General features: G+C 45.2%; 1 protein-coding gene across 1 annotated transcript; it reads left to right on the top strand.

Annotated features, from left to right (window-relative positions):
* The first annotated feature begins 13,453 nt into the window (after nt 1-13,453).
* On the top strand, nt 13,454-16,926 carry LOC119367417 (tau-cadinol synthase-like). Its single transcript, XM_037632935.1, has 7 exons — nt 13,454-13,564; nt 14,096-14,351; nt 14,636-15,008; nt 15,087-15,305; nt 15,394-15,529; nt 16,292-16,540; nt 16,633-16,926. The coding sequence occupies exons 1-7, from the start codon at nt 13,454-13,456 to the stop codon at nt 16,924-16,926; spliced, it is 1,638 nt and encodes a 545-aa protein (XP_037488832.1).
* Nucleotides 16,927-26,596: the final 9,670 nt, after the last annotated feature.

Raw genomic sequence — 26,596 nt, 5'->3', positions numbered from 1 at the left:
GATGTAATATTTGAGTAGAATCGCATTGTGTTATCCTGTGCGCTAAAAACTGTGTTCATATGCGCTAAGCAACGCTTATTAATTTATAATATTACCTTCTGTGCGGCCGTTTATCAAACCTGAGAGATGGCAAGTCGTAGGCTTCAGCCCCCATGCCACGAGTGCTAGGGTGTTCGGGACAAACTTGAGCGCTCTTGTTCCCATTGTTGGGTCCATCTAGGGAGGCGCTCAACACAACGAACGAGGCAACCGGACTTATAATGCTTGAACACTCTCACTTAGCCATAGAATTCTATAATTTTAAATTTCGGCGAAGCCCCTAGTGTTCGGAAGACCGAGTTCGGGGCGCTATCCACGCCTGGGCCGGACAAAGCCGGTTCCTTGCTCTAAGCGGCATAATTCTTTAAGGACTCGAAAAGACCTCTCGAACAGCGACCAGCTCTCGCCTTATCATGACGGTCGGTTTTAGCTTTCTCCACTGAGGCGCTCGCCCAGCTCAACCGGGGCGCAATCGCAGTGGTTCTCCCAGTGCTACCTTAGCCGATAAAATGGAACGTAAGGTACCAAAACATGGGAGCCGGGCAAACCCAACTATTGACCCAAGACATGATTCGGAGCCGATGCATATAATGCTATAAGTTCGGGGTGCCGCACTTGTGAAAGTGTTCGGACTTGTCACACCATAATGCGGGGAACTTAAGCCCCTGGTGTATTCGGCCGTACCGAAGTGTACGGATGCAAGATGTCATAAATGAACATATATACTACCTCCGTTTCAGTTTACAAGTCCTACGCATATATCTAGGTTGCCAATTTTATCACCCTAATATAAACTATATAACACAAAAATTATATCATTTGAAAATAGAACATCTGAAGTTTATATTGATATATTTTTTGTAATATATGACTTGTATTAGGTTGGTCAAATTGACGACCTAGGAATACGCGCACGCCCTCCAAACTGAGAGAGAGGTAGTATAAGAAAGAAATGCAATTATAAGCAAAAAGTGATGCATTGTTTATTCAAGGAATTCTGCGATGAATGCAGAACGATACAAATAGTGCGGTAAGCAAAGGGTAAGATTATCCTTCCAGGGGTGGGCTGCGGAATGGTGTATGAAATGGATTTAATGCTCGTAATAGAGACCACTTGGATACTCGTCGTAGCCCTTCTCCTTCCCTGGCTGTTGCATCGTGTTTTCGCCAGGTCTACTGCCGGACATGGCCTCTTGTGAACGGAGTCCTGTGCGTAAGAAAAAGAAAAATAAAAAGAGTCACACACTTGGGAGCCCCTGGTGCGGTTAAGCCGCATTCTAGGCCTGTGGTGGCCGTGCCCCTCCCCCTATGCCCATGGTATCTCTAGAGCGTAATGATGTACGCGAAGGACCAGTCTTGCAATTTGGCAAGGGCTGGGGTTGGGGCCGCATTGCTACGCGTGCTCGGAACGTGCCAGGTGGTCTTGTTGTAGGTTACTCTGGGCGCGTTTGGCCGTGTCCGGTCGCTTAATGGCCGAACTCCAAAATTGCCTTAAGAGGCTGCTCTGTACTTCTGCCGCGAGAGCCGTTATGTGTTCCTTCGTTCGGAGGGAGCGTTCAGTGTTTCCGTTGACCGTGATGACTCCTCGAGGGCCTAGCATCTTGAGCATGAGGTATGCGTAATGCGGCACCGCGTTGAACTTTGCAAATGCGGTCCGTCCGAGCAGAGCGTGATAGCCGCTGCGGAACGGGACTATGTCGAAGATTAACTCTTCGCTTCAGAAGTTATCCGAGGATCCGAAGACCACTTCCAGTGTGACTGAGCCTGTACAATTGGCCTCTACACCTGGTATGATGCCTTTGAAGGTCGTCTTTGTAGGTTTAATCCTTGAGGGGTCTATGCCCATCTTGCGCACTGTATCCTAATAAAGCAGGTTCAAGCTGCTGCCGTCATCCATCAGGACTCTGGTGAGGTGAAATCCATCGACGATTGGGTCTAAAACCAATGCGGCAAATCCGCCATGGCGGATACTGGTGGGGTGGTCCCTTCAATCAAAAGTGATCGGGCAAGAGGACCATGGATTGAACTTTGGGGCGACTTGCTCCATCGCATATACGTCCCTAAGTGCACGCTTCCGCTCCCTCTTGGGTATGTGGGTTGCGTATATCATGTTCACCGTCCGCACTTGTGGGGGGAAACCCTTCTATCCTCTATTGTTCGGCGGCCGGGTCTCTTCCTCGTTATCGCTATGCAGCCCCTTGTCATTGTTTTTGGCGATTAACTTGCATGCCTGCTTGAATACCCAACAATCCCTGTTGGTGTGGTTAGCTGGCTTTTCAGGGGTGCCGTGTATCTGGCACGAGCGGTCGAGTATTCGGTCCAAATTGGACGGACCCGGAGTAGTTCTTTTGAATGGCTTTTTCCGCTGACCGGGTTTGGAGCCTCTGAATCCGGCGTTGACTGTTGTATCCTCAGTGTTGTCGCCATTAACGCGGCGTTTGTTTTTGTTGCGACGCGACCTGCCATTGCGGTCCTTGTTATCCGAACTGCCAGAATTTTTGCTGAGGTTGTTACTGCGGGCTAGCCAGCTGTCCTCTCCCGCGCAGAAGCGGGTCATGAGTGATGTGAGGGATGCCATGGATTTCGTCTTTTCCTGTCCTAGGTGTCGGACCAGCCACTCGTCACGGATGTTATGTTTGAAGGCTGCGAGAGCCTCTACATCCGGACAGTCGACGATTTGATTTTTCTTTGTTAAGAACCGTGTCCAGAACTGTCTGGCCGATTCGTCTGGCTGCTGAATTATGTGGCTTAGGTCATCGGCGTCTGGTGGTCGCACATACGTGCCCTGGAAGTTGTCAAGGAATGCGGCTTCCAGGTCCTCCCAACACCTAATTGACTCTCCTGGCAAGCTGTTAAGCCAATGCCGAGCTGGTCCTTTAAGCTTGAGTGGGAGATATTTGATGGTGTGGAGATCGTCACCGCGGGCCATGTGGATATGAAGGAGATAGTCTTCGATCCAAACCGCGGGGTCTGTTGTGCCATCGTAGGATTCAATGTTCACGGGTTTAAACCCTTCGGGGATTTGATGATCCATTACTTCATCTATGAAGCATAGTGGGTGTGCGGCGCCTCTATATTGGGCTATATCACGACGTAGCTCAAGCGAGCTTTGTCTACTGTGTTCGGCCCGGCCGGAGTTTTTGTATCCAGCGCGACGGTAGTCGTCGCGCATCGTGGGGCGCCCATGTGATCCGTAGATCGATCTTGATTGTCTTGCCTTGTCCTCCAATATGTCTCGCAAGTCCGGCGCATTCCCCCGTGGCTTCGTACTTTTCGAGCAGTGCCGGGGTACGGTTCTGGTGGAGGGCCTAGAGGGCTCTCTGTCGCGGCCACGAGGTGGTCGGTCTGCCGTATTGTGCGCTGGTGATGAAGGTCTATATGCCTCCTCCTCTAATCGGGGGAGCAACTTGCGTTTGGGGTAGCTTTTGGAGGGGCGTTCGAGTTCATGCTCTTCGGCCGTGAGGACTTCAGTCCATCTGTCGGCTAGCAGGTCTTGATCAGCTCTAAGCTGTTGCTGCTTTTTCTTTAGGCTGTTCGCTGTGGCCATTAGCCTGCGTTTAAAACGCTCTTGTTCGACGGGATCCTCAGGCACGACGAATTCGTCGTCGTCGAGGCTTGCCTCGTCTCCGGAGGGAGGTATGTAATTATCATCCTCTACCTCTTCGTCTGCCGCTCTCGGATGAGGGCTGGCTTCTCCGTCCTCCTGTGCTGAATCTTGCTGGAGGGGGTTGTCTTCGGGACTCTCTAGGGTGTTATTATCTCCGGTGCCGGAATCTCCATTCTTGCTGTGGGGGGATTTAGAGCGGCGCCACTGGCGACGGTGCTTGGGCTGTTTCTTGGAGGAGCCTTCCTCCGCTGCATCCTCACCGTTCCCATCCTTTGGGATGTCCACCATGTATATGTCGTATGACGAGGTGGTCTTCCAGTGCCCCGTAGGCGCTGGTTCTTGGTCGTCTCCGGCATCGTCGTCCATACCATCGATGTCTTCGGAGTCGTAGTCTACCATGTTGGTTAGATCGTCGACACTGGCTACAAAGTGCGTGGGGGGTGGGCTTTGAATTTCTTCGTCGTCCGCATCCCAACCGTCCTGACTGCAGTTCGGCCAGGGCTCTCCTGACAGCGAGAGATACTTTAGCGAATTCAGGATGTCGCCAAAAGGTGAGTGTTGAAAGATGTCCGCAGCGGTGAACTCCATGATCGGCGCCCAATCGGATTCGATTGGAGGGGGCACGGGAGGTTTGGAGTCCGGCGAGGAGTCTGGCACCTCGGAATCACGAGCTTTGCGAGGGACAAGGTCAGTATTCGGCTCCATCGTCGTAGGGCTTGCAGCCCCCGAGGCGGTGTCTAGCCACCCATCCTCGATATGCACGGTCGGCTCCGAATTAAGGGTCGGAGCAGACTCATGTGCAGCCTCCAGGGCACTGTCCGGCAGCAGAGCTAAATCATGCCCATCGTGACAGTGCGGCGCGCTCGGCTGTGGCTCGAATCCGTCGAAGATCAAGTCTCCGCGGATGTCAGCCGTGAAGTTTAGACTTCCAAATCTGACCTGACAGCCAGGGGCGTAACTTTCGATCTGCTCCAGATGACCAAGCGAATTGGCCCGCAGTGCAAAGCCGCCGAATACGAAGATCTGTCCGGGAGAAAAGTCTCACCCTGGACTACGTCGTTATTGATGATCGAAGGAGCCATCAAGCCTACTAGTGACGACACAGAGGAACTCTCAATGAAAGCACCAATGTCGGTGTCAAAACCGGCGGATCTCGGGTAGGGGGTCTCGAACTGTGCGTCTAGGCGGATGGTAACAGGAGACAAGGGACACGATGTTTTTACCCAGGTTCGGGCCCTCTCGATGGAGGTAAAACCCTACTCCTGCTTGATTGATATTGATGATATGGGTAGTACAAGAGTGGATCTACCACGAGATCAAGGAGGCTAAACCCTAGAAGCTAGCCTATGGTATGATTGTTGTAATAGTTGTTGTCCTACGAACTAAAACCCTCCGGTTTATATAGACACCGGAGAAGGCTAGGGTTACACAGAGTCGGTTACAATGGTAGGAGATCTACATATCTGTATTCCCAAGCTTGCCTTCCACGCCAAGGAAAGTCCCGTCCGGACACGGGACGGAGTCCTCAATCTTGTATCTTCATAGTCTTGGAGTCCGGCCGATGATGATAGTCCGGCTATCCGGACACCCCCTAGTCTAGGACTCCCTCAGTGCTCTGCATTTATGTTTTGCGGTCTCAGAAAGGGCTAGCGAGATACCATTTTGTTATATCATGTTATGATTGTTTTGAGAAAGTGTTGTCATTCGAGTTTTATTATTATGGCTCGCTAGCTGATTATGCTATTGATATGAGTAATTGTGAGACCTAGGTGTTATTGTGAGTATGGTTAGTTCATAATATTTGCTGAAACCTGAATGCTGGCTTTACATGTTTACAACAACAAGAGCAAAAAGAGTTTGTAAAAGTTTTTATTTATCACTTTCAGTTTATCAACTGAATTGCTTGAGGACAAGCAAAGGTTTAAGCTTGGGGGAGTTGATACGTCTCCAACGTATCTACTTTTCCAAACACTTTTGCCCTTGTTTTGGGCTCTAACTTGCATGATTTGAATGAAACTAACCCGGACTGACGCTGTTTTCAGCAGAACTGTCATGATGTTGTTTTATGTGTAAAAAATAAAAGTTCTCGGAATGTCCTAAAAATCCACAGAGGCACTCTTTGGAAAATATAAAAAATACTGGCGAAAGAATCAAGACCAGGGGGCCCACACCCGGTCCATGAGGGTGGGGGCACGCCCCCTCCCCCTGGGCACGCCCCCCTGTCTTGTGGGCCCCCTGGACCTCCACCGACATCAACTCCAACTCCATATATTCACGTTCGGGGAGAAAAAAATCAGGGAGAAAGTTTCATTGCATTTTATGACACGGAGCCGCCGCCAAGCCCTAATCTCTCTCGGGAGGGCTGATCTGGAGTCCGTTCGGGGCTCCGGAGAGGGGGATTCGTCGCCGTCGTCATCATCAACAATCCTCCATCACCAATTTCATGATGCTCACCGCCGTGCGTGAGTAATTCCATCGTAGGCTTGCTGGACGGTGATGGGTTGGATGAGATTTACCATGTAATCAAGTTAGTTTTGTTAGGGTTTGATCCCTAGTATCCACTATGTTCTGAGATTGATGTTGCTATGACTTTGCTATGCTTAATGCTTGTCACTAGGGCCCGAGTGCCATGATTTCAGATCTGAACCTATTATGTTTTCATGAATATATGTGTGTTCTTGATCCTATCTTACAAGTCTATAGTCACCTATTATGTGTTATGATCCGACAACCCCGAAGTGACAATAGTCGGGATACTTCTCGGTGATGACTGTAGTTTGAGGAGTTCATGTATTCACTATGTGCTAATGCTTTGTTTCGGTTCTCTATTAAAAGGAGGCCTTAATATCCCTTAGTTTCCGCTAGGACCCCGCTGCCACAGGTGGGTAGGACAAAAGATGTCATGCAAGTTCTTTTCCATAAGCACGTATGACTATTTACGGAATACATGCATACATTACATTGACGAACTGGAGCTAGTTCTGTGTCACCCTATGTTATAGCTATTACATGAGGAATCACATCCGACATAATTATCCATCACTGATCCATTGCCTACGAGCTTTTCACATATTATTTTTCGCTTATTTACTTTTCCGTTGTTATTGTTACAATCACTACAAAACCCAAAAACATTACTTTTGCTACCGTTACCTTTATTATCATACTACTTTGCTACTAAATACTTTGTTGCGGATACTAAGTTATCCAGGTGTGGTTGAATTGACAACTCAACTGCTAATACTCAAGAATATTCTTTGGCTCCCCTTGTGTCGAATCAATAAATTTGGGTTGAATACTTTACCCTCGAAAGCTGTTGCGATCCCCTACACTTGTGGGTTATCATTGTCCTACGGACTAAACCCTCCGGTTTATATAGACACCGGAGGGGGCTAGGGTTATACGGAGTCGGTTACAGAGAAGGAGATCTACATATCCGAATTCCGAAGCTCTCCTTCCACGCAAAGGAGAGTCCCAACCGGGCACGGGACGAAGTCTTCAATCTAGTATCTTCATAGTCCAACAGTCTGACCAAAGTATATAGTCCGGCTGTCTGAGGACCCCTTAATCCAGGTCTCCCTCAGGTGTCGCTAAGCTCGAAAGAGATGGTAGGATAGAGGAGTGCTACAAGGACGCTTTGGCAGGCATTCCTGGAACAACACAAGGCACCAACTACCTGAAACATGATATGGTATTTTAACCTGACGTAGAACAGATTTTTTTTATTACTATACACGTTGATCTAATTATCTCTGCACTCCAGGTTTTCCTACCTACGAACAGCCAAAACGTCCACTGGTTACTTGTGGTCGTAAACCCCAGAAGGAAGGAGATTCAGGTTCTTGATTCACTTTTCCACTGTATGGTACCCAAAGAAGTACATAACGTGGTGAGAATTTCAACATATTTGATTATAACAAAGGATTTGACATCGTATGTAAGTATTAGTCATAGGCAACTTCTCATCCCATTGGGCTTGCAGGTACGTGGGATGGAAGCACATCTGAGAGCAGCGAAGCGAGTCAATGGGATAGAAAGCAATGCATGGCAAGACATTAACATGATGCAATGGCCAGTACAGAACATTAATGTGCCAAAATCCAATGAGACGCCAGTCAAAAATATTAGCTTTTGTTTTTGTTTTAGATTGTTAATATCTGAAATGCTGATCTAACAACATAAAATGTTGCAGTTCTTCTTGTGCACTGTACATGCTGAAGAACATTGAATTATTTACGGGACTAAAACTGAGGAAGCAATATGACGAATTACGTAGAGTAACACCTAAAATTATGTCATTTTCTGAAACTTATGGAACGATACTAACATATCCTTGCATGCAGGCCTACATCGAGAAATTCAGAAAAGAGCTACCTGTTGTGCTTGTCGATTCACCCTACAACAAAATGAAATACAAGAATAGGTTCAAGCAGTACCATGCTAGGCTATCGGATGCAGCTGCGGTTGAAGACGGCGAAGATGCAAGCAGTTAGTCCAGCAGTGTGGAGTGTACACTTGGCCATAAAGCGATAGAGTAGGGTGTGGTTGGGTTTTAGTCCCGAAGAAGGTTTCCTAGCTGTGTTCTTAGTCCATTGCACATGAGTCAAGTTGTAAAACTTCAATAATATTGGTTACAATATTTTGCTTGAAATAAATTTGGTCTCTACGGGATCTCGTAGAAATCTATATTTGCTTTTTACTACCATTTACAGTAATGGTGCCTGGGGCAACCCTAGAAGAATAATGGATTATGATATGTCTATTTTCATACGAGAGAAAAAGGTACAAGCATGAGCATAGCCTCACAACAGAAAAAAAAATAGCGCCTGATTCACATGCAATCCCAGCTATGTCTCGTAGGCAAGCCGCAAAGCCAAAAAATAGAGCATAGGATAACAAGAGTAAAGCACGTACCATAGGGGGCCTCTGCAGGTGCTGCAACGCTGAATTGAAGTGATCACCTTCAGGAGCACAGTGGTGTGGCCATGGTATATCCATCCTGCCTCAGGGAATCACATAGCATGTTCTGTCATAGCCTTACAAAACAGAGGAAAAATTATTACTTGTACTAACCTTGTCAAGTGTGTGCATGTACCAAATGTTGGACATAACTAAACACGAAAGAATGAAATGCAACATATGGAAGAATCGAATGCTCATTCCTTTCTCTCTGCTTTTTGCGAGGATCATTACTCTCCCTTTAACAAGGCTAAAACATCATAATAAGAATTAACAGCAATCTTTAAAAGGTGGATATCCCATGTGAATCTAATTTTTCTTATAAAGCACATGCCAAGTCTGTTGATCCCAGTCCAGCAATTGCACAAGAAGAAGCGAGCATCATAAATATTGAGCAACATAAGCTATGAATTGTCTATAGTACATTCTAAAATTAATAGCTTGTCATCTGTATTGATCTCCAAATCTCACCTATCAGCCAAATTGAAAGAATACATGTTGAATGCAACAATTGAACGTTCGTAGATCATGCAGCCGGGCTGGACGAATGGGGCTGGCCGTCAAGGCCGGCGGCCGGCTTCATCTAGTCCCGCAGAACATGATCCATACACAACCACCTTGCCATCGGACGAGATGCATGGCCAGATCAAAGCTGCAGCCATGGCTGAGAAATGATATGTAGAGAACGCAAACAACCAATTGGGGTGTGAGAAAGAGGTTGCCTATAACCTTGTGGCTATAGGCACCCGCATGGAGGACTGGGAGGTGGATGGCGCCGACTATTCGCCGGCGGCCGCCGCAGGGAGGGCAGTGCGCCTCCTCCCGTGTTCGTTGAAAAGGTGGTGCGAGATCGCGAGGGAATTGGGGTGGAGGAAGGGAGGGGCCGCGACGCGCGGCTAGATCCTGCGGGCGAGGAGGGAGGGAGAGGCCGCGACGAGCGGCTAGATCCTGCCGGCGTGGATTAAAACCCTAGCGGCGGCGAGGAATAAACCCTAGCGAACGGGATAAAAGTCGAACCGAAAATAGCCCTGAAATTCGTACTGAGAATACCATCGAAATATTTGGGAGGGAAAATCAGATCAGTTCGAAATATTTTTTTCTCCTGAAAATGCCCTTCGGGGTCTGATATAATACACGTGACATCAGCGTATTGCATCGGATCTGGACCGTCGAATTCGCTTCGACGGACGGTCCATATCGTCCGAATGCACCGTAAAATGACTCTAGAAAAAGAGTGGCATCATCCCATACAAGTACCACGAAGCAAGTTTCCTGGTGGTATATATTGGCGTTCAACAATCCGACAACCAAGTAAATCTAATCTGACAACTAAGTGGCTCATAATCTGGAAACCAAGTGATATTAATCTGGCTACTACTGATGTAAACAAAAGTTGTCAAAACATGTTAACATGTGATTTAGTTCTGAAGATCTCGTTGTGAGGTAGCCAATGGTGAAAGCGGATCATCGATCGGATTAACAATTTGGAAGATATAAAATAATAAAATCTCAAAATAAAAAAAACCTTTGATGATGTTATGCCTATGTATCTTTGCATGCATGTATGAGAAAGAGAGAGAGAGAGAGAGAGAGAGAGAGAGAGAGAGAGAGAGAGAGAGAGAGAGAGAGAGAGAGAGAGAGAGAGAGAGAGAGAGAGAGAGAGGAGCCGCGGCATGAAAAGACCTCTGGTGAAGTCCAAGAACGAAAGGAAAAATCAATCGGCCCGACATGACCTCAAGCCCTTAACCAGATCGATCGAGCAGGGCAGCATGCTCGCTATCTTGAACGAAGGTCCTCCGATCCATGTCGCCGTCCTCTTGGCAGCCGTGCTCAAGGTATTTTCGCCGAAACTCTGATCGGAACATCACGCGGCTGCTATATCGTAATTAATGACCCGCTAGGCCTACAACTTGACATCGTTAAAGGAGAGCAGGTTCCTACGCAGCCAGAAAAGGTCTCTGTTCTTACTTCACTATCCATCGGGTCGGTCAGCTATGGCTGTCACACAGCCGGACCTCGTCCATCGGTCGTCACGCAGACGACGAGAGAGCGGCTGCCATGCATGAATGAATGGGCCGGATTTCTAAAACGGATTTCTGGTGCACCGGGGTGGGGCAACGGAGCATGTTATTTTGAACTGCTCAAAAAAGGTGTTTAAAAGATTTAAAATAATATAAATTTTTAACATGAATACGCATGCATGCCGGTGAAATTTCGTTCAATAGTACAGTACGTTATATTATGTGCTGCACAAAAGAGACAAATTTTCAGCCAAGAACAACAAAAAATGTCTTTTTGTATCTTTTACATGTGAGCAAGTATATTGCTGAAAATTTGACCAGTTACACTGCACTGCTATATCTGTGTGCACACAAAAATTTAGAAAAAAATTCAAGCCGTAAAAATCTGGTCTTTTGAACTTAAAAAAAAACAGGCACTGTGTGCCCGTGCTCAGCTGTCAATTTTCGCCGGATTTCACACTTTAAGGACCAGCTCGCGCGGTCGGTCTAGCTAAATTAATTTCTCATTAGCCATTACGAACGCGGGCAGTCTACACGGAAGCATAGGCGTAAAATGCAATATTGGGGCCCTAATTTTCATGGGTAGTGACCGTGATGGGGAAAGAAGTGACTGAACTTGGAGCTTCTGAACTAACACCTGAGCTCAGCTCGTGGTGACACTTCAAGTGCAAGTTACACGGAGGTACGCGCACGACACGACGGATTCAAGTTCAAGATGACGGAGGGCATGCTCGGCAACGTCGTGTTCGTTGGAATTGTATCAGACGCATTGACAATTAGGCTTGTCTTCTCCCAAAGTCCCAATGGTGACGCATATTATATTAGAGAGGAAATTTCACAAACCACCAACTATCGATGTTGATTTTACACAAAACACCTACTATATGGGTTTGTTACACAGAATAACAAATATTGATGTAATCTGCTGTGGCTAGCTCTAATCCAATGTTTACATAGGTTGGTGTGATTTCTAATGGGTGGGTCCGACATGTAAGTGCATGTTGGCAAAGAAGATCGACCGCATGTTCAAAATTTAACATGTTTACAAAAATGTGAAAAAACTCGGTAGATTGTACGTTTACTCAACTAATCAAGAAAAACTAAATTGGACTAAGTGTTTAAAGATATTGAAAGTTTTAGTTGGTCCGCTGATGTGTCCAGTATTTTTTTTCCCTTTTACCATGTGTGCACTTACAAGCAGGTTTTTCTTTCTTGTTACCATGTGTGCACTTACAAGCAGGATACACTGGTTGAAAATCATGTCAACATACCTGAATGTTGGATTAAACACGATTGCAACAAATTACATCAATATGTAGTGCTGTATGCAACAAATCTATATAATGGGTGATTTGTGCAAAATCAGTATCAATAGTTGGTGGTTTGAGCAATTTCCACTAAATTGGATCTGGCGTGGAGGTGTAGTCCTAGCTGACCACTCTTGAAGAAGAAAACATTTGTGAACCAACCTGTGGTTGGATGGTTAGAGAGACTGTGGTATCCCCAGTCCACCAGGGTTCAAATCCCGGTGCTCGCATTTATTTCTGGATTTATTTCAGGATTTCCGGCGATGCGCATTGACGAAGCGCCTACGGTGACTCTGTAAATCTCAAGATGATATGTCGGCTCAGTCTTTCGGAGGTGTTTTCTGTAAAAGGAGGTTGAGCTCCGCCCTCTGCATCATATGATGCATACAGTCAAATTATTTTATTATTCAATAATGTGTTACAAAATAAAACATTGATCCTTTCGAATCCACGTTCTAGACAACAAAAATCACTCCACCTACAAACTTGATGATAATGGTGTCATGATCATGGCCGCTTGCCCTGACTTCACCCCTGCACATAGCATCTAAAATCGGAGCACTCGTCCAGCAGACCCTTGGCACATGGCGCATGCGCACGCTTCAGAAGTCGTCGGCACCGTCTTTCGTGAACCCATCTTTGGTACAAGGATCAATGAAAATGAAATGATCTTGCCAGGCCTGCCGTCGACGCCAGACAGCGCCACTACCCTGCGCTTGTCCATCATCAAGAGTCCACCGCCGAGACCCAGTTACACCATGCCGCTGAGACTCGCCGTCTTCGACTCGGAAGACCACGCCGCTCCACCTCAGGACCCCTCCAGCCATCACATGCTTCAAAAGATGTACGATGCCGCATTGCCGCCATCGTCCGATCTGGGAGACCTGGATCTAGGGCTTCCTAGAGCAGCATGACGGGAAAATACACTACCATCGTCTGCCATGACCGAACTCGGCGAGGTTTTCACCGGCGGACGCAACTCGCCGTCGACGCCGCCTCTAGGCACCGCCACATGAAGCCACCTCTTGGTCCCTCATCCCCGATGAAAGGGACGCCGCCGTGGTGATCGGAGCTGCTGCCCCGGGGGTGCCGTAGATCTCCGCCGAGTCTGACGTCCCCACGTTGTCGCCGGACCGACGCCATGCTGCCGAAGATCTCGCGCCGCCGTGCACCACCCTTCCAGGAAGTCGAGGCACGGGACGCTAGATCCCCGTCATACCCTTCACCAGCAATTCATGGGTTTTCCCTATGACCACCTCTAGGGACGACGAGGGGCCGACGGGAAGGAGGAGGAGGTGGTGGAGGCGGGGGCTAGGGTTAGCGCCCCCGATCGCCATGGAGAAGGTGACGCAAGGGACGCGATATGTTGCTCTCCTTGGCAGGTGAGCAGCATGTGAACACGAAAGACCAGCGTTTCAGGTCTTCTCAAAGCCACGCTGTGTATATAAGGCCGTCGACCGTTCCAGGTTTTCTCAAAGCCACACCACTACAACAATCACCAGATCACTTCACATTTTATCATGGCGTCTCATGATGCTACCGCCACCGTCACCGTTCCAGAGATGGCGCCTGTGTTTCATCCCACGGTGTGGGGTGACTTCTTCATCAACTACAATTCAGAACCGTTACAGGCATGTTTTCTCTTGTTACAGCAGTAATACCAGCATCCGGGAGCAGTACATTTTTTCAGTCTGCATGTTTTTCCTTTGGTTTTATGTGCCGAATCCCAGTTGTTTTATGGCCCGACCTAAGTTTATTACCTGGTCTGGAGCCCTTGTTGAGATATATGCCTGGATTCTGTTTGTTTGTTTGTTGGATTTCAGTTTTGTTTCGATAAACTGATAAAACTTCAAGATTGCATTCAAACCCTTCTTCGGGAGATTTTGATGTTATAAGTAACTTGGAACTATCATCTCATGTTTCTTGTTTCCCTTTGCAGTTTCTATTTATATTTAGACATGGCACAGTCTGTTTTCCTGTGCAGAATAGCTAAACGATTATGTAAAAACAATAGTAACAACTAATGGCTGCAACTTTAACCAAGAACAATCTTGCTTTCTAACACTACTATTTTCTTCCCTTGTCACATGGTTAAATAAATTTCACCATGGACATGGTTTCAGTCAACACTGCGTAACATATATTTTGGTAATGCCATGTAGATGTCAGAGGAAAGGATGACAGAGAGGTCCAATCAACTGAAGGAGAAAATAATCGGGTTATTTTCGTGCGGTGCCATAGTTGAGCAACTGAACCTTGTAGACACACTCCAACACCTAAGCGTAGATCATCATTTTCATGAACAAATTGACTCCACATTAAGAAGCACTCATGCTGGTGAATTCAATAGCTCCAGCCTTCATCATGTCGCCCTTCGGTTCCGCATACTGAGGCAGCAAGGCTTCTGGGTGTCTCCAGGTATACACTAATAACCCAACCTCCTGAAATATTGTATTGTCCATAAAAGTTTCTTTTTTATGTAAGTAGCCGTTGTTAAACTTTGAGTTTTTCGCTTGATGCAATTACTAATACAGAACAAGCTTAAAATTCACATCGTGTCACGTAAAAGCAGCTTGGTCTGGAATACTGATGTGTTGCTTGCTTTAAAAAAAGTACAAAACATATGCAGGCAATAAAGAAGAGAGAATCACCAATGCTAGCCATATATGCTCATAAGATGTATCATGTATCTCTTCTTGCAGATGTATTCAGCAAGTTCAAAGATGAAGATGGGGCCTTCCATGCTAACATAACTAACGACCCAAGGGGGCTATTAAGTTTGTACAATGCAGCATACCTTTTTATCCATGGGGAGACAGAGCTTGAAGAAAGCATCTCATTTGCGAGGCAACACCTTGAATCGATGGAAGGTAAGCTTGAGTACCCATTGGCAGAGCAAGTCAGGCGCGCCCTTCACTTACCACTGCCAAGGACCTTGAAGAGAGTAGAAGCACTGCATTATATGTCAGAGTACAAAGAAGAGACGATGCACAACTCCTCCATCCTGGAGTTCGCCAAACTGGATTTCAACCTTCTGCAACGTCTCCACTTGAAAGAGCTCAAGGCTCTCTCTAGGTAACATATATTAAGATAGGTTGATATGTAGCAGAGAATATTGTTTTTACAGAACACTAACAACAAACACACTTTCAGATGGTGGAAAAATCTTTATAGAGAAGTGGGGCTTAACTACTCACGGGATCGTGTGGTTGAGTGCTACTTCTGGGCGTATACGGCATACTATGAGAAAGAGTATACACGTGCAAGGATGATTCTTGCCAAGATAATCGCAATAATAATAATGACAGACGACACTTACGATGTCCGTGCTACTTTGGTGGAGTGTAGACAGCTCAATGAAGCTATACAAAGGTTGGGGCTGCTTGATCTTCTTAATTTGAGAATAAAACATGATTCACAAAATTGCATTCAATGGCGTAGCTAATTAATCTGTATGCAGATGGGAGGAGAGTGCTACTTCTTTTCTACCAGAGTACTTACAGAAATTCTTCCTCAAGCTGATGAGCACCTTCAAGGAGTTTGAGGATGAATTGAAACCAGATGAGAAGTACAGGGTCGCTTTTAGCACAAAAGCGGTACATCACTCTCATCTCACAACCAAAAGACGACTATTTTCCTTACTTTTTATATTTATTTTTGTTGAGATATATTGTTCACCTCTCCCCAACAGTTTGAACTTTTAGATGAGTTGGTTGGAGTATGAATTCAATATGGTATCCGGACTGAAAGGTCTTGAGTTCAAGACCCTGCCAACGCAGTATTAAAAAAAGATTCTACGATTTACATCGAAGGACTAAAATAGCCTAGAAGTGAGGGAGGTGTTGAAATATATTGTCCATCTCTCTCTATCAATTCGGACTTTTGAAGCAACTAGCTCGAGCATGAATTCAATATTTTTTCCATTATCTTTTTGTAACCCTCGATCACAAATTTTACCCTTTTTTCTCATAACACCTACCACACTTGGGACTTAAAACAAACAATAGTGGTAAATGTATTAAAAAAACTATATCTACCAGTTGATGACTTTTCACATCCGAAGATCTCCAGTACACAGAACTTTATGCTGCATATGCAGCATGCTCTGCACAAATATGAAATACTGTTTAGATCTAGAAATCATATACTTCGATATGAGATAAAAGTTTTACTAGAAATTCAGTACTGATATAGGTACTCCCAGCCCAAGTGGATAGCAAATCCGATTCTATATCATAATAGCGAAAAACACATGGAGTATATTTCAACTATTAATTGTCTACATTCATATCCACGATGCCGACATATCAAAATCTTTCATCAGAAGTACTAATACGGTTTCACTTTCTCACTTGTAGTTTCAAATATTATCAAGCAACTATCTCCAAGAAGCCGAATGGTTTCATCAGAATCACAAGCCAAGATTCAATGATCAAGTGAAGGTATCTAGTGTGTGCTCAGGCGGGCCATGGGTATGTGTTGGGCTGCTAGTTGGTATGGGTGATACCGCAACCAAGGAGGCACTGGAATGGGCCCTCGGTTGCACCGATGCTGTCAGGGCTTGTGCAGAGGTGACGCGCTTCATGAATGATCTAGCTTCATTTAAGGTGCACATTACATCTCCAAGATTACCAGCTATATTGTTGATCCTTTTATCATGATGGCACCCCTGATTAAGCATTTGTTTGTTTGTTCACAGCGTGGGAAGAACAAAAATGATGTGGCCAGCTCCGTGGAATGTTACATCAGTGAGCACGGCGTGGCGAGTGAGGTCGCCATTGCCAAGATAGGTTCTCTGATCGAAGACGCATGGAAGACTACGAACCAAGCAGGCTTTGAGCTCCCTGAGCTGCTGCTTCCGGCGGTGCAGCGAGTCGCAAATATAACGATCAGCATGCCCTTCATGTATGATGACAAGACAGATGCTTTTACATTCAGCAGCCGTCTTGAGGGGACGATTAAGCGACTGTTTGTCAATCCTGTTGAGCTCTAGACATGGGGGTGTGGTACATGCCAGTTCATGAAATCATCCGCGGACAGAAGCAAGCACCAGCTACCCCATGCTAATGAGATGTATCAGGACACTTCCAATCTGGTGCACCTTGGCTTGATCAGTATCTTTGTGAACAATTTACTATGAATACAATAAGGCTTGCATTATTTGCTATTCCCTCCGTCCCAAAATAAATGTCGCCTCAAGTCTATTAGTATAACTTTGTGCTAAAATTTGTACAAACTTAAGACACTTATTTTGGGATGGAGTATTACTTGAAATGCAACAAAACATAGCTTTAGTTTTCTTATCAGGCTTACTGCGCATTATCTGTCGTGTATTTTGTGAACAATACTATGAATAAAATATAAAGGAACTGTATAATCAGCACATTGACACTAAAATCAACTACTGTGACTATACTAGAAATCAGCAAAACAAGGCTTCAAGTTTGTCTGAACTGTTGCAAATATTAGCATTTTTTCGACTAAGGTCCAGTTATTTTGCTGGCTTTTTTGGGCTTCCAGAATAAGCTGGCCCTACCCAGCTTATTCTAGAAGCCCAACCAAAAATTTATTTCTAGAAGCCTACTAGTCAAGTCTTAACTACTAGGCTTCTAAAAAAATAAATTTGATTGGGCTTCTAGAATAAGTTGGGTAGCGGGCAGCTTATTCCAGCTTATTCTAGAAGCCACCAAAAGAATTGACCCTAATTCCCGCGGCACGCTTCGTGGCGACGTGGGCGGCGAAGCAGGAGGAGCGCGTGTGTACAATTTCTATTCCCAAGCTTCCAATCGCATGTGGTAAAGCAGCCCTTATAAAGAGATTTCACTCTTCTTACTAAACTTCCAACCACTTGCCACGCACCTAAATGGGCCTTAGAGATTAATCAGGAATTATTGTCTTATATGGGCCTAAGCCCATCTATAATCCATCATGAACACAAAACAAAAAGCAAAAATGAAATATTCTGCTATGATGACTGAACATTTCTCAAAGAAAAGTAGAGGATAGGTAAACCTAGGGATGCAGGGCGGTGCCCGATCTGCTCTGCTCCGTAGTCAAAACAGGCTAGATTAGTTATAGCAGATTTTCAGGGATGTAGTTCAGCTTGAACTAACATTTCACTTTTGCGGGCTTAAGCGGGACGCGGCCCTGCATTCCTAGGTAAACCTGACAAACATTACTATCAGCTGCCGTGTACAGAACTAGATAGGACAATACTGACTGTGACCCTTCAAAAAATAACACTGACTGCTGCTTGGAAAATAATCAACACTAAAAATCGACATGACCTTATGGAAACAATGATTAGCTGAGCATTGCCTATCTGGCTCTACACATGGTCCACATAGTCCTACAGAAAGAAAGAAAGACTCAATGGTGTGAGCTACTGTTTCAAAGCCACAAAAAAGATGAGTAGTTTACCGAAAAAGGGTTTCCCTTCGCTTTATATATAAAGCACCATCACCGCTACAACCGATAGACCGAACAACGCACACAACGCACACACCCAAGGCTAGATACAAAGGTGCCGGACACCGACACATCACCCCACCGACAACACAATAGAGAGGTGAACTGGACCACAACGAAGCCAGGCCTCCAAAGTGATGCCTCCAAGAAGAGTATGACTATGGATAGTCGCCATCGCCCGATCCGTGAAGATCAGGTTTACACCCGGAGCAAGGCGACAAGAGGGGGAACGCCGCGACGGAGCCTTCAGGAAGGGTACGGCGTCAATTGCCGCCGCCACCGTCGGTCGGCCAGTCAAAGGACTGGGCAAGTGGTGTACCCTGACGCCCACACACTACTAGGAAAAAGCCTAGCATTAGCGCTGGTTTTTGGCCTAGCGCGGGTAAGCGCGCTACTGATAGGGCGCTACAGCTAAAGCTTAGCAGTAGCGCCTACTGGCACTCGCTACTGCTATATCTACTTAGTAGTAGCGCTTTCCAAGCCAATCGCTACTGCTAATTACTAGTAGCGCTTTTGAAAACAACCGCTACTACTATTATTCCGTATTCCATTTCTTTTGAATTTTAGGTCGTATTCATACACCTTTATACAATTTTTCATACAGTAGCAATTTAGAGATTGTTTTTACATCAAAATGAGTTATTAAATCACTAGGTGAAAGAACCTTGGATTAGTTTCAAGTGCATGGATCCAAAGTAACCAATGGTCACTTTGTATCCATCCATTTGAAACTAATCCGCAGTTCTTTCACCCAATGACATAATAACTTATCATCATCATCATCATCATCATCATAATATCGTTAACAACTTATCATCATAATATATCACTGTCATATAACTCCTCATAATCATCATTTTCTGAAGGAAATATGCCCTAGAGCCAATAATAAAGTTATTATTTATTTCCTTATTTCATGATAAATGTTTATTATTCATGCTAGAATTGTATTAACCGAAAACATAATACATGTGTGAATACATAGACAAACATAGTGTCACTAGTATGCATCTACTTGACTAGCTCGTTAATCAAAGATGGTTAAGTTTCCTAACCATAGACATGAGTTGTCATTTGATTAACGGGATCACATCATTAGGAGAATGATGTGATTGACTTGACCCATTCCGTTAGCTTAGCACTTGATCGTTTAGTATGTTGCTATTGCTTTCTTCATGACTTATACATGTTCCTATAACTATGAGATTATGCAACTCCCATTTACCGGAGGAACACTTTGTGTGCTACCAAACGTCACAACGTAACTGGGTGATTATAAAGGTGCTCTACAGGTGTCTCCGAAGGTACTTGTTGGGTTGGCGTATTTCGAGATTAGGATTTGTCACTCCGATTGTCGGAGAGGTATCTCTGGGCCCACTCGGTAATGCACATCACTATAAGCCTTGCAAGCATTGTAACTAATGAGTTAGTTACAGCATGATGTATTATGAAACGAGTAAAGAGACTTGCCGGTAACGAGATTGAACTAGGTATTGAGATATCGACGATCGAATCTCGGGCAAGTAACATATCGATGACAAAGGGAACAACTGTTGGGGAACGTAGTAATTTCAAAAATTTCCTACGCACACGCAAGATCATGGTGATGGCATAGCAACGAGAGGGGAGAGTGTTGTCCACGTACCCTCGTAGACCGTAAGCGGAAGCGTTATGACAACGCGGTTGATGTAGTCGTATGTCTTCACGATTCGACCGATCCAAGCACCGAACGTACGGCACCTCCGTGTTCAGCACACGTTCAGCTCGATGACGTTCCCCGGGCTCCAATCCAGCAAAGCGTCGGGGATGAGTTCCGTCAGCACGACGGCGTGGTGACGATGATGATGTTCTATCGGCGCAGGGCTTCGCTAAACTCCGCGACGATATGAGCGAGGTGGAATATGGTGGAGGGGGGCACCGCACACGGCTAAGGAACGATCCGTAGATCAACTTGTGTGTCCATGGGGTGCCCCCCGCCCCCGTATATAAAGGAGCCAAGGGGAGGGGGCGGCCGGCCAAGGAGGGGCGCGCCAGGGGGGAGTCCTACTCCCACCGGGAGTAGGACTCCCTTTCTTTCCTAGTTGGAGAAGGAGATGGGGGGAAAGAGGAGGAAGAGGGGAAGGAAAGGGGGGCGCCGCCCCCCTTCCCTTGTCCTATTCGGACTAGGAAGGGGAGGGGCGCGCGGCCACCTCCTGCCTCCTTCTCTCTTCTCCCTCAAGGCCCATGTAGGCCCAATAACCCCACGGGGGGGTTCCGGTAACCCCCCGGTACTCCGGTAAAATGCCGATTTCACCCGGAACGATTCCGATGTCCAAATATGGGCTTCCAATATATCGATCTTTATGTCTCGACCATTTTGAGACTCCTCGTCAAGTCCGTGATCACATCTAGAACTCCGAACAACCTTCGGTACATCAAAATACATAAACTCATAAAGAAATTGTCATTGTAACTTTAAGCGTGCGAACCCTACGGTTCGAGAACAATGTAGACATGACCGAGACACGTCTCCGGTCAATAACCAATAGCGGGACCTGGATGCCCATATTGGTTCCTACATATTCTACGAAGATCTTTATCGGTCAGACCGCATAACAACATACGTTGTTCCCTTTGTCATCGGTATGTTACTTGCCCGAGATTCGATCGTCGGTATCCAATACCTAGTTCAATCTCGTTACTGGCAAGTCTCTTTACTCGTTCCGTAATACATCATCTCGCATCTAACTCATTAGTTGCAATGCTTGCAAGGCTTAAGTGATGTGCATTACCGAGAGGGCCCAGAGATACCTCTCCGACATTCGGAGTGACAAATCCTAATCTCGAAATACGCCAACCCAACAAGTACCTTTGGAGACACCTGTAGAGCACCTTTATAATCACCCAGTTACGTTGTGACGTTTGGTAGCACACAAAGTGTTCCTCCGGTAAACGGGAGTTGCATAATCTCATAGTCATAGGAACATGTATAAGTCATGAAGAAAGCAATAGCAACATACTAAACGATTGGGTGCTAAGCTAACTGAATGGGTCATGTCAATCACATCATTCTCCTAATGATGTGATCCCGTTAATCAAATGACAACTCATGTCTATGGCTAGGAAACATAACCATTTTGATTAACGAGCTAGTCAAGTAGAGGCATACTAGTGACACTCTGTTTGTCTATGTATTCACACATGTATCATGTTTCTGATTAATACAATTCTAGCATGAATAATAAACAATTATCATGAAATAAGGAAATAAATAATAACTTTATTATTGCCTCTAGGGCATATTTCCTTCAACAATGTATGTTGTTATGCGCTTTGACAGATAAAGATCTTCGTAGAATATGTAGGAGCCAATATGAGCATCCTGGTTCCGCTATTGGTTATTGACCGGAGACGTGTCTCGGTCATGTCTACATAGTTCTCGAACCTGTAGGGTCCGCACGCTTAAAGTTCGATGACGGTTATATTATGACTTTATGTGTTTTGATGTACCGAAGGTAGTTCGGAGTCCCGGATGAGATCGGGGACATGACGAGGAGTCCCGAAATGGTCGATACATAAAGATCGATATATTGGACGACTATACTCGGACATTGGAAAGGTTCCGAGTGATTCGGGTATTTATCGGAGTACCGGAGAGTTATGGGAATTCGCCGGGGAGTATATGAGCCTTATTGGGCCATACGGGAATAGAGGAGAGAGGCCAAAAGGAAGGAGGTGCACGCCCCCCCCCTCTGGTCCGAATTGGACAAGGGGTGCAGCCCCCTTTTCCTTTTTCCTCTCCCCCTCTTTCCTTCTCTCCTACTGCAACAAGGGAAGGAGGAAGGGGGGCACCCCATAGACACGGCAATTGATCCCTTGGATCTCTTAGCCGTGTGCGGTGCCCCCTTCCACCATAGTCCACCTCGATAATATCGTAGCGGTGCTTAGGCGAAGCCCTGCGTCAGTAGAACATCATCATCGTCACCACGCCGTTATGCTGACGGAACTCTCCCTCAAAGCTCGGCTGGATCGGAATTCGAGGGACGTCATCGAGTTGAACGTGTGCAGAACTCCGAGGTGCCATGCGTTCGGTACTTGATCGGTCGGATCGTGAAGACGTAAGACTACATCAACCGCATTGTGCTAACGCTTCCGCTTTCGATCTATGATGGTACGTGGACACACTCTCCCCTCTCGTTGCTATGCATCACCATGATCTTGCGTGTGCGTAGGAATTTTTTTGAAATTACTATGTTCCCTAACAGTGGTATCAGAGCCTGGTTTTATGCGTAGATGTTATATGCACGAGTAGAACACAAGTGAGTTGTGGGCGATACAAGTCATACTGCTTACCAGCATGTCATACTTTGGGTCGGCGGTATTGTTGGATGAAGCGGCCCGGACCGACATTACGCATACACTTACGCGAGACTGGTTCTACCGACGTGCTTTGCACACAGGTGGGTGGCGGGTGTCAGTTTCTCCAACTTTAGTTGAACCGAGTGTGGCTACGCCCGGTCCTTCAGAAAGTTAAAACAACACTAACTTGACGAACTATCATTGTGGTTTTGATGCGTAGGTAAGAACGGTTCTTGCTCAGCCCGTAGCAGCCATGTAAAACTTGCAACAACAAAGTAGAGGACGTCTAACTTGTTTTTGCAGGGCATGTTGTGATGTGATATGGTCAAGGCATGATGCTATATTTTATTGTATGAGATGATCATATTTTGTAACCGAGTTATCAGCAACTAGCAGGAGCCATATGGTTTTCGTTCGTTAGGTTTTTTCGTAGCGGACGTTCATTGTTTAGTTCTTTTCTTTTTCTGTTATTTTCAGCCAGGGACCTGTGTGTGAATATTTTATTTACAGATTAGCCCCTGGACTTCAAACACTCACAACTTTTTACTCGTTCATCCAAATCCAACGAAACCAACACCCACTTCTTCGTTACGATCTCCTCTATCTAGTAATCCAACTCAAACATGTTTTTGAAAGTTTAAAATTTGAATTAGATCAGATTTGAATTTGAACTTCGTTTGACCATAACTTGAGTTTTATAACTCCGTTTGAGTTGATTCTTTTTGCAAATCGAAGCTCTTGACCTAAACTTTCTGATAAGGCCAAATTCACATAATTTTGGTACTTTTAGAAATTGTTTTATGCTGCACGAGTTATTTGCTTGGTTTTGATGTTTTCCAAGTCGCACTCTTCGTTCTTTCCGATCTTTTGAGTGATTGCTTATGTGTGGTTACTATTGCTTGCTCACGATAGATTGACCGGAGTGTGACGAGTAGAACTATCAAGAGTTTTGAGTGCGAATCATCTTCATCAACATTGCAGGCAAGTTCACACTTTGATCATATCCCTTTTCATACCCAGTTTTATTGCATTAGTTCAATCCTCCAAACAATTGCATGATTAGGATCTAATTAAATTGTGGGTTTTGGGAAAGTAGTTGAGGTAGTACCTAATACCAGTTTTGTTTTCAAACCCTTGGGAGTTACTTCTACGTTTGCTTATTATGCCATGCTATGCTAGTAGACGTGGATTGGGTGAGTGAATTTTCCATGACAGATGTGAGATTGTTAATTAATGGTTTATTTAAGTTGGTAACTTAAACACACATCTGGGTGGATTGAGGCACCTGGTTACTCCAGGACTTGCCTGTCTAGGCACCTGGGTTTCAAGGACTTGCCTGTTTTTCTTCGGACCGCCACCCAGACTCAAAGGGATCATGAGATTATTCAAACTAGAAACTTACGTGTGCAGCCACAAGCCATTATGGGCTCTGGCATAGTTGACTAAGTCGTGCGAACTCTTATAGTGGTAGACTAGCAGATGTAGGGGATGTAGGTGTATCGGTCTACCCATCGTAAGGTCCTAGCGCTTTTGAAAGACTATGTCTCGGTCATCCGTTTCTCAAACACCATGTAGTGCGAGAAACCAAACGGAGGCGATCGAGTCTTGTGGGGAAAAGTGCGCAAACCTCTGCAGAGTGTACAGACTAATCATGATTAGCCGTGTCCCCGGTTATGGACAACTTGAGTATCTAGTACCTGAATATCATGTGAATCTCAACATGTTCTCTAATTTAATATTGTTGGGTTTGTTAATGATTACTTTTAATTGGGATTGAGAATGTTGTCAACCATTCTCAATGTTTAACAACCACCATGATAGTTAAATAAATTTATTTCTTTGCAGTAGGGAAAAATTGGCTTTTCGCAAAAACTGTAACCATAGAGCTTTCCACCAGCCAAATATGCATGTAGTGATAGCCTTTATTCATCATTGCTCTATGGTGTGAATTTGCCAGTACATTCAATGTACTGACCCTCTGTGGCTGCAACGTCTCATGTTGCAGGATCTTACGATGAGTAAGTGATACGTTAGGGTTACGATTTCCTATACTCAACTTTGCCGTTGGTGTTGATGGGAATCCACAACCTTGTTACTTCCGCTATTTTGGATTGAGGTAATAGTATTTACGTTATTTTATACATGTGATTTACCTCTGTTATAAATCCTCGAGTACTGTGTGTGTCAGCATACCGATCCAGGGATGACACTTAAGCACAGAGACTTGACCGTCTGAGGTCGGGTCGCTACAAGATGGTATCAGAGCACATGTTGACTGTAGGACGTGACCCTAGAAACTGGCAATCCCATAGGAAAGATTTTTCTCTACAACTTTCTTTTCAAAAGAATCTTTTACCTCTCTTCTCTTCTGAGCTTATTCGAAAAATACTATTTAGTGAGACCATACCCCTTTTCCCCTTTTGACCACTCGAAGATTCGACTGATGAGACCACTCTAAGAAGGACCAGATAGCAGACAACTAAGACCATTCGGAATGAAGAGGATATTACCATACATTATGATAATGGAAACTACAACGATTGAAGACTCCGAAGACTTGGAGAATTTGAAGGCTTTGAAGATTTTTCCAGATTTGTTTGACCAAGGAAGGCTACACTTATGGAACTTGACAGGCTATGGAAGCTATCAATACTCGAGATCAAGGTGTATCAAAGAAAGACCGGAACATGAAGCATTAGAACTCAAAGTTTTGTGTCATCGTGCGGAGTATGCATGCATATGCATGGAAGGATTGGATGGTAGAAGGCTGATGGAGCATTTGTCAGCCAAGGATGCAGTTTAAACCTTAACTGGTGAATCACCAGTATCTGGAGTGTCAGATGAAGAAGTTTAAGATGGACCTTCAGGAAGCTGTATTTGACAAGGAGGTAATCCGTGAAGAACTCAGGAACCAGAAGCTGAAAGTAGACAAGCTTGAGGAACAAAACCTCGAGATACCAGAGATTCATCAGGAACTGAAGGATAGAAGGACATGGTTCATACCAAGGATGTTGAAACCCAGAAGTTTGGAATGCAACTCTAGCAATATTAAAGGACGTCATGAGAGACTTCATGTCAATAGAGATGATCTGGCAAAAGAACTTGAGAAGGACAAGCATGATCAGAAGGAGCCATCGGAGACATGACCAATACTTGAAGAGTTTGATGATGTTGAGATCTATAGACCATTAGAAGACCCAACCCCAGTTATATACCTACATTAGATGCGATGTTTGTGAGCTGTCACTTGTTTGATGTTTTTCCGACAGCCACAATAAAATCTGCCTTTTCAAAACTTTTGTTTATTTTGTGTGCATCCCTCTCGATCTCTCTTATCCCACCCCAAAACCCATGGACCCAATAGAAGATGAATGGAGGTGAGCTTGTAATTTTCTGGACCGATGAGTCAATTGGATATGGACCGATGGATTCAGAACATGGAGGATAACCCTAAAGCCAGAAAGGATATAACCCAGCATGCTCTTCAGTGCTTGGTAAGAGTTGCTGCTACTTAGTGGAGAACGTACCAAACCATCAATGGATGGCAAGGAGTAACCGCCTGGGAAGAATTTAAGCTGACCCTGCAAAAATCTTGGTTTGTGTCCCAGAAGTTGAAGCCATATGGAAGTGATATGAAGAAACCCTATGCATACAAAGCTTTGTGGAGAAATAGTACACAACCATAAATAAAACAAGGACGAATACCCTCATAAGCGAGGGATTACCAAAGGAGTAGCTGAGGATCTCAGGGAACTTTGGTTGGAGATTGTTCCCAAAGGTTTTGTTGCAGGAATGGAAGTTCAGTCTACGTTGTTGGGAAAGATTCATGAAGCTCAGAAGTATGACAAAGAGATTGC

The sequence above is a fragment of the Triticum dicoccoides genome, chromosome 2B, assembly GCF_002162155.2.
Source record: "Triticum dicoccoides isolate Atlit2015 ecotype Zavitan chromosome 2B, WEW_v2.0, whole genome shotgun sequence".
Taxonomy (NCBI): Eukaryota; Viridiplantae; Streptophyta; class Magnoliopsida; order Poales; family Poaceae; genus Triticum; species Triticum dicoccoides.
Note: the sequence above shows the minus strand (reverse complement) of the source record. Positions and strands in the feature narration are given on the sequence as shown.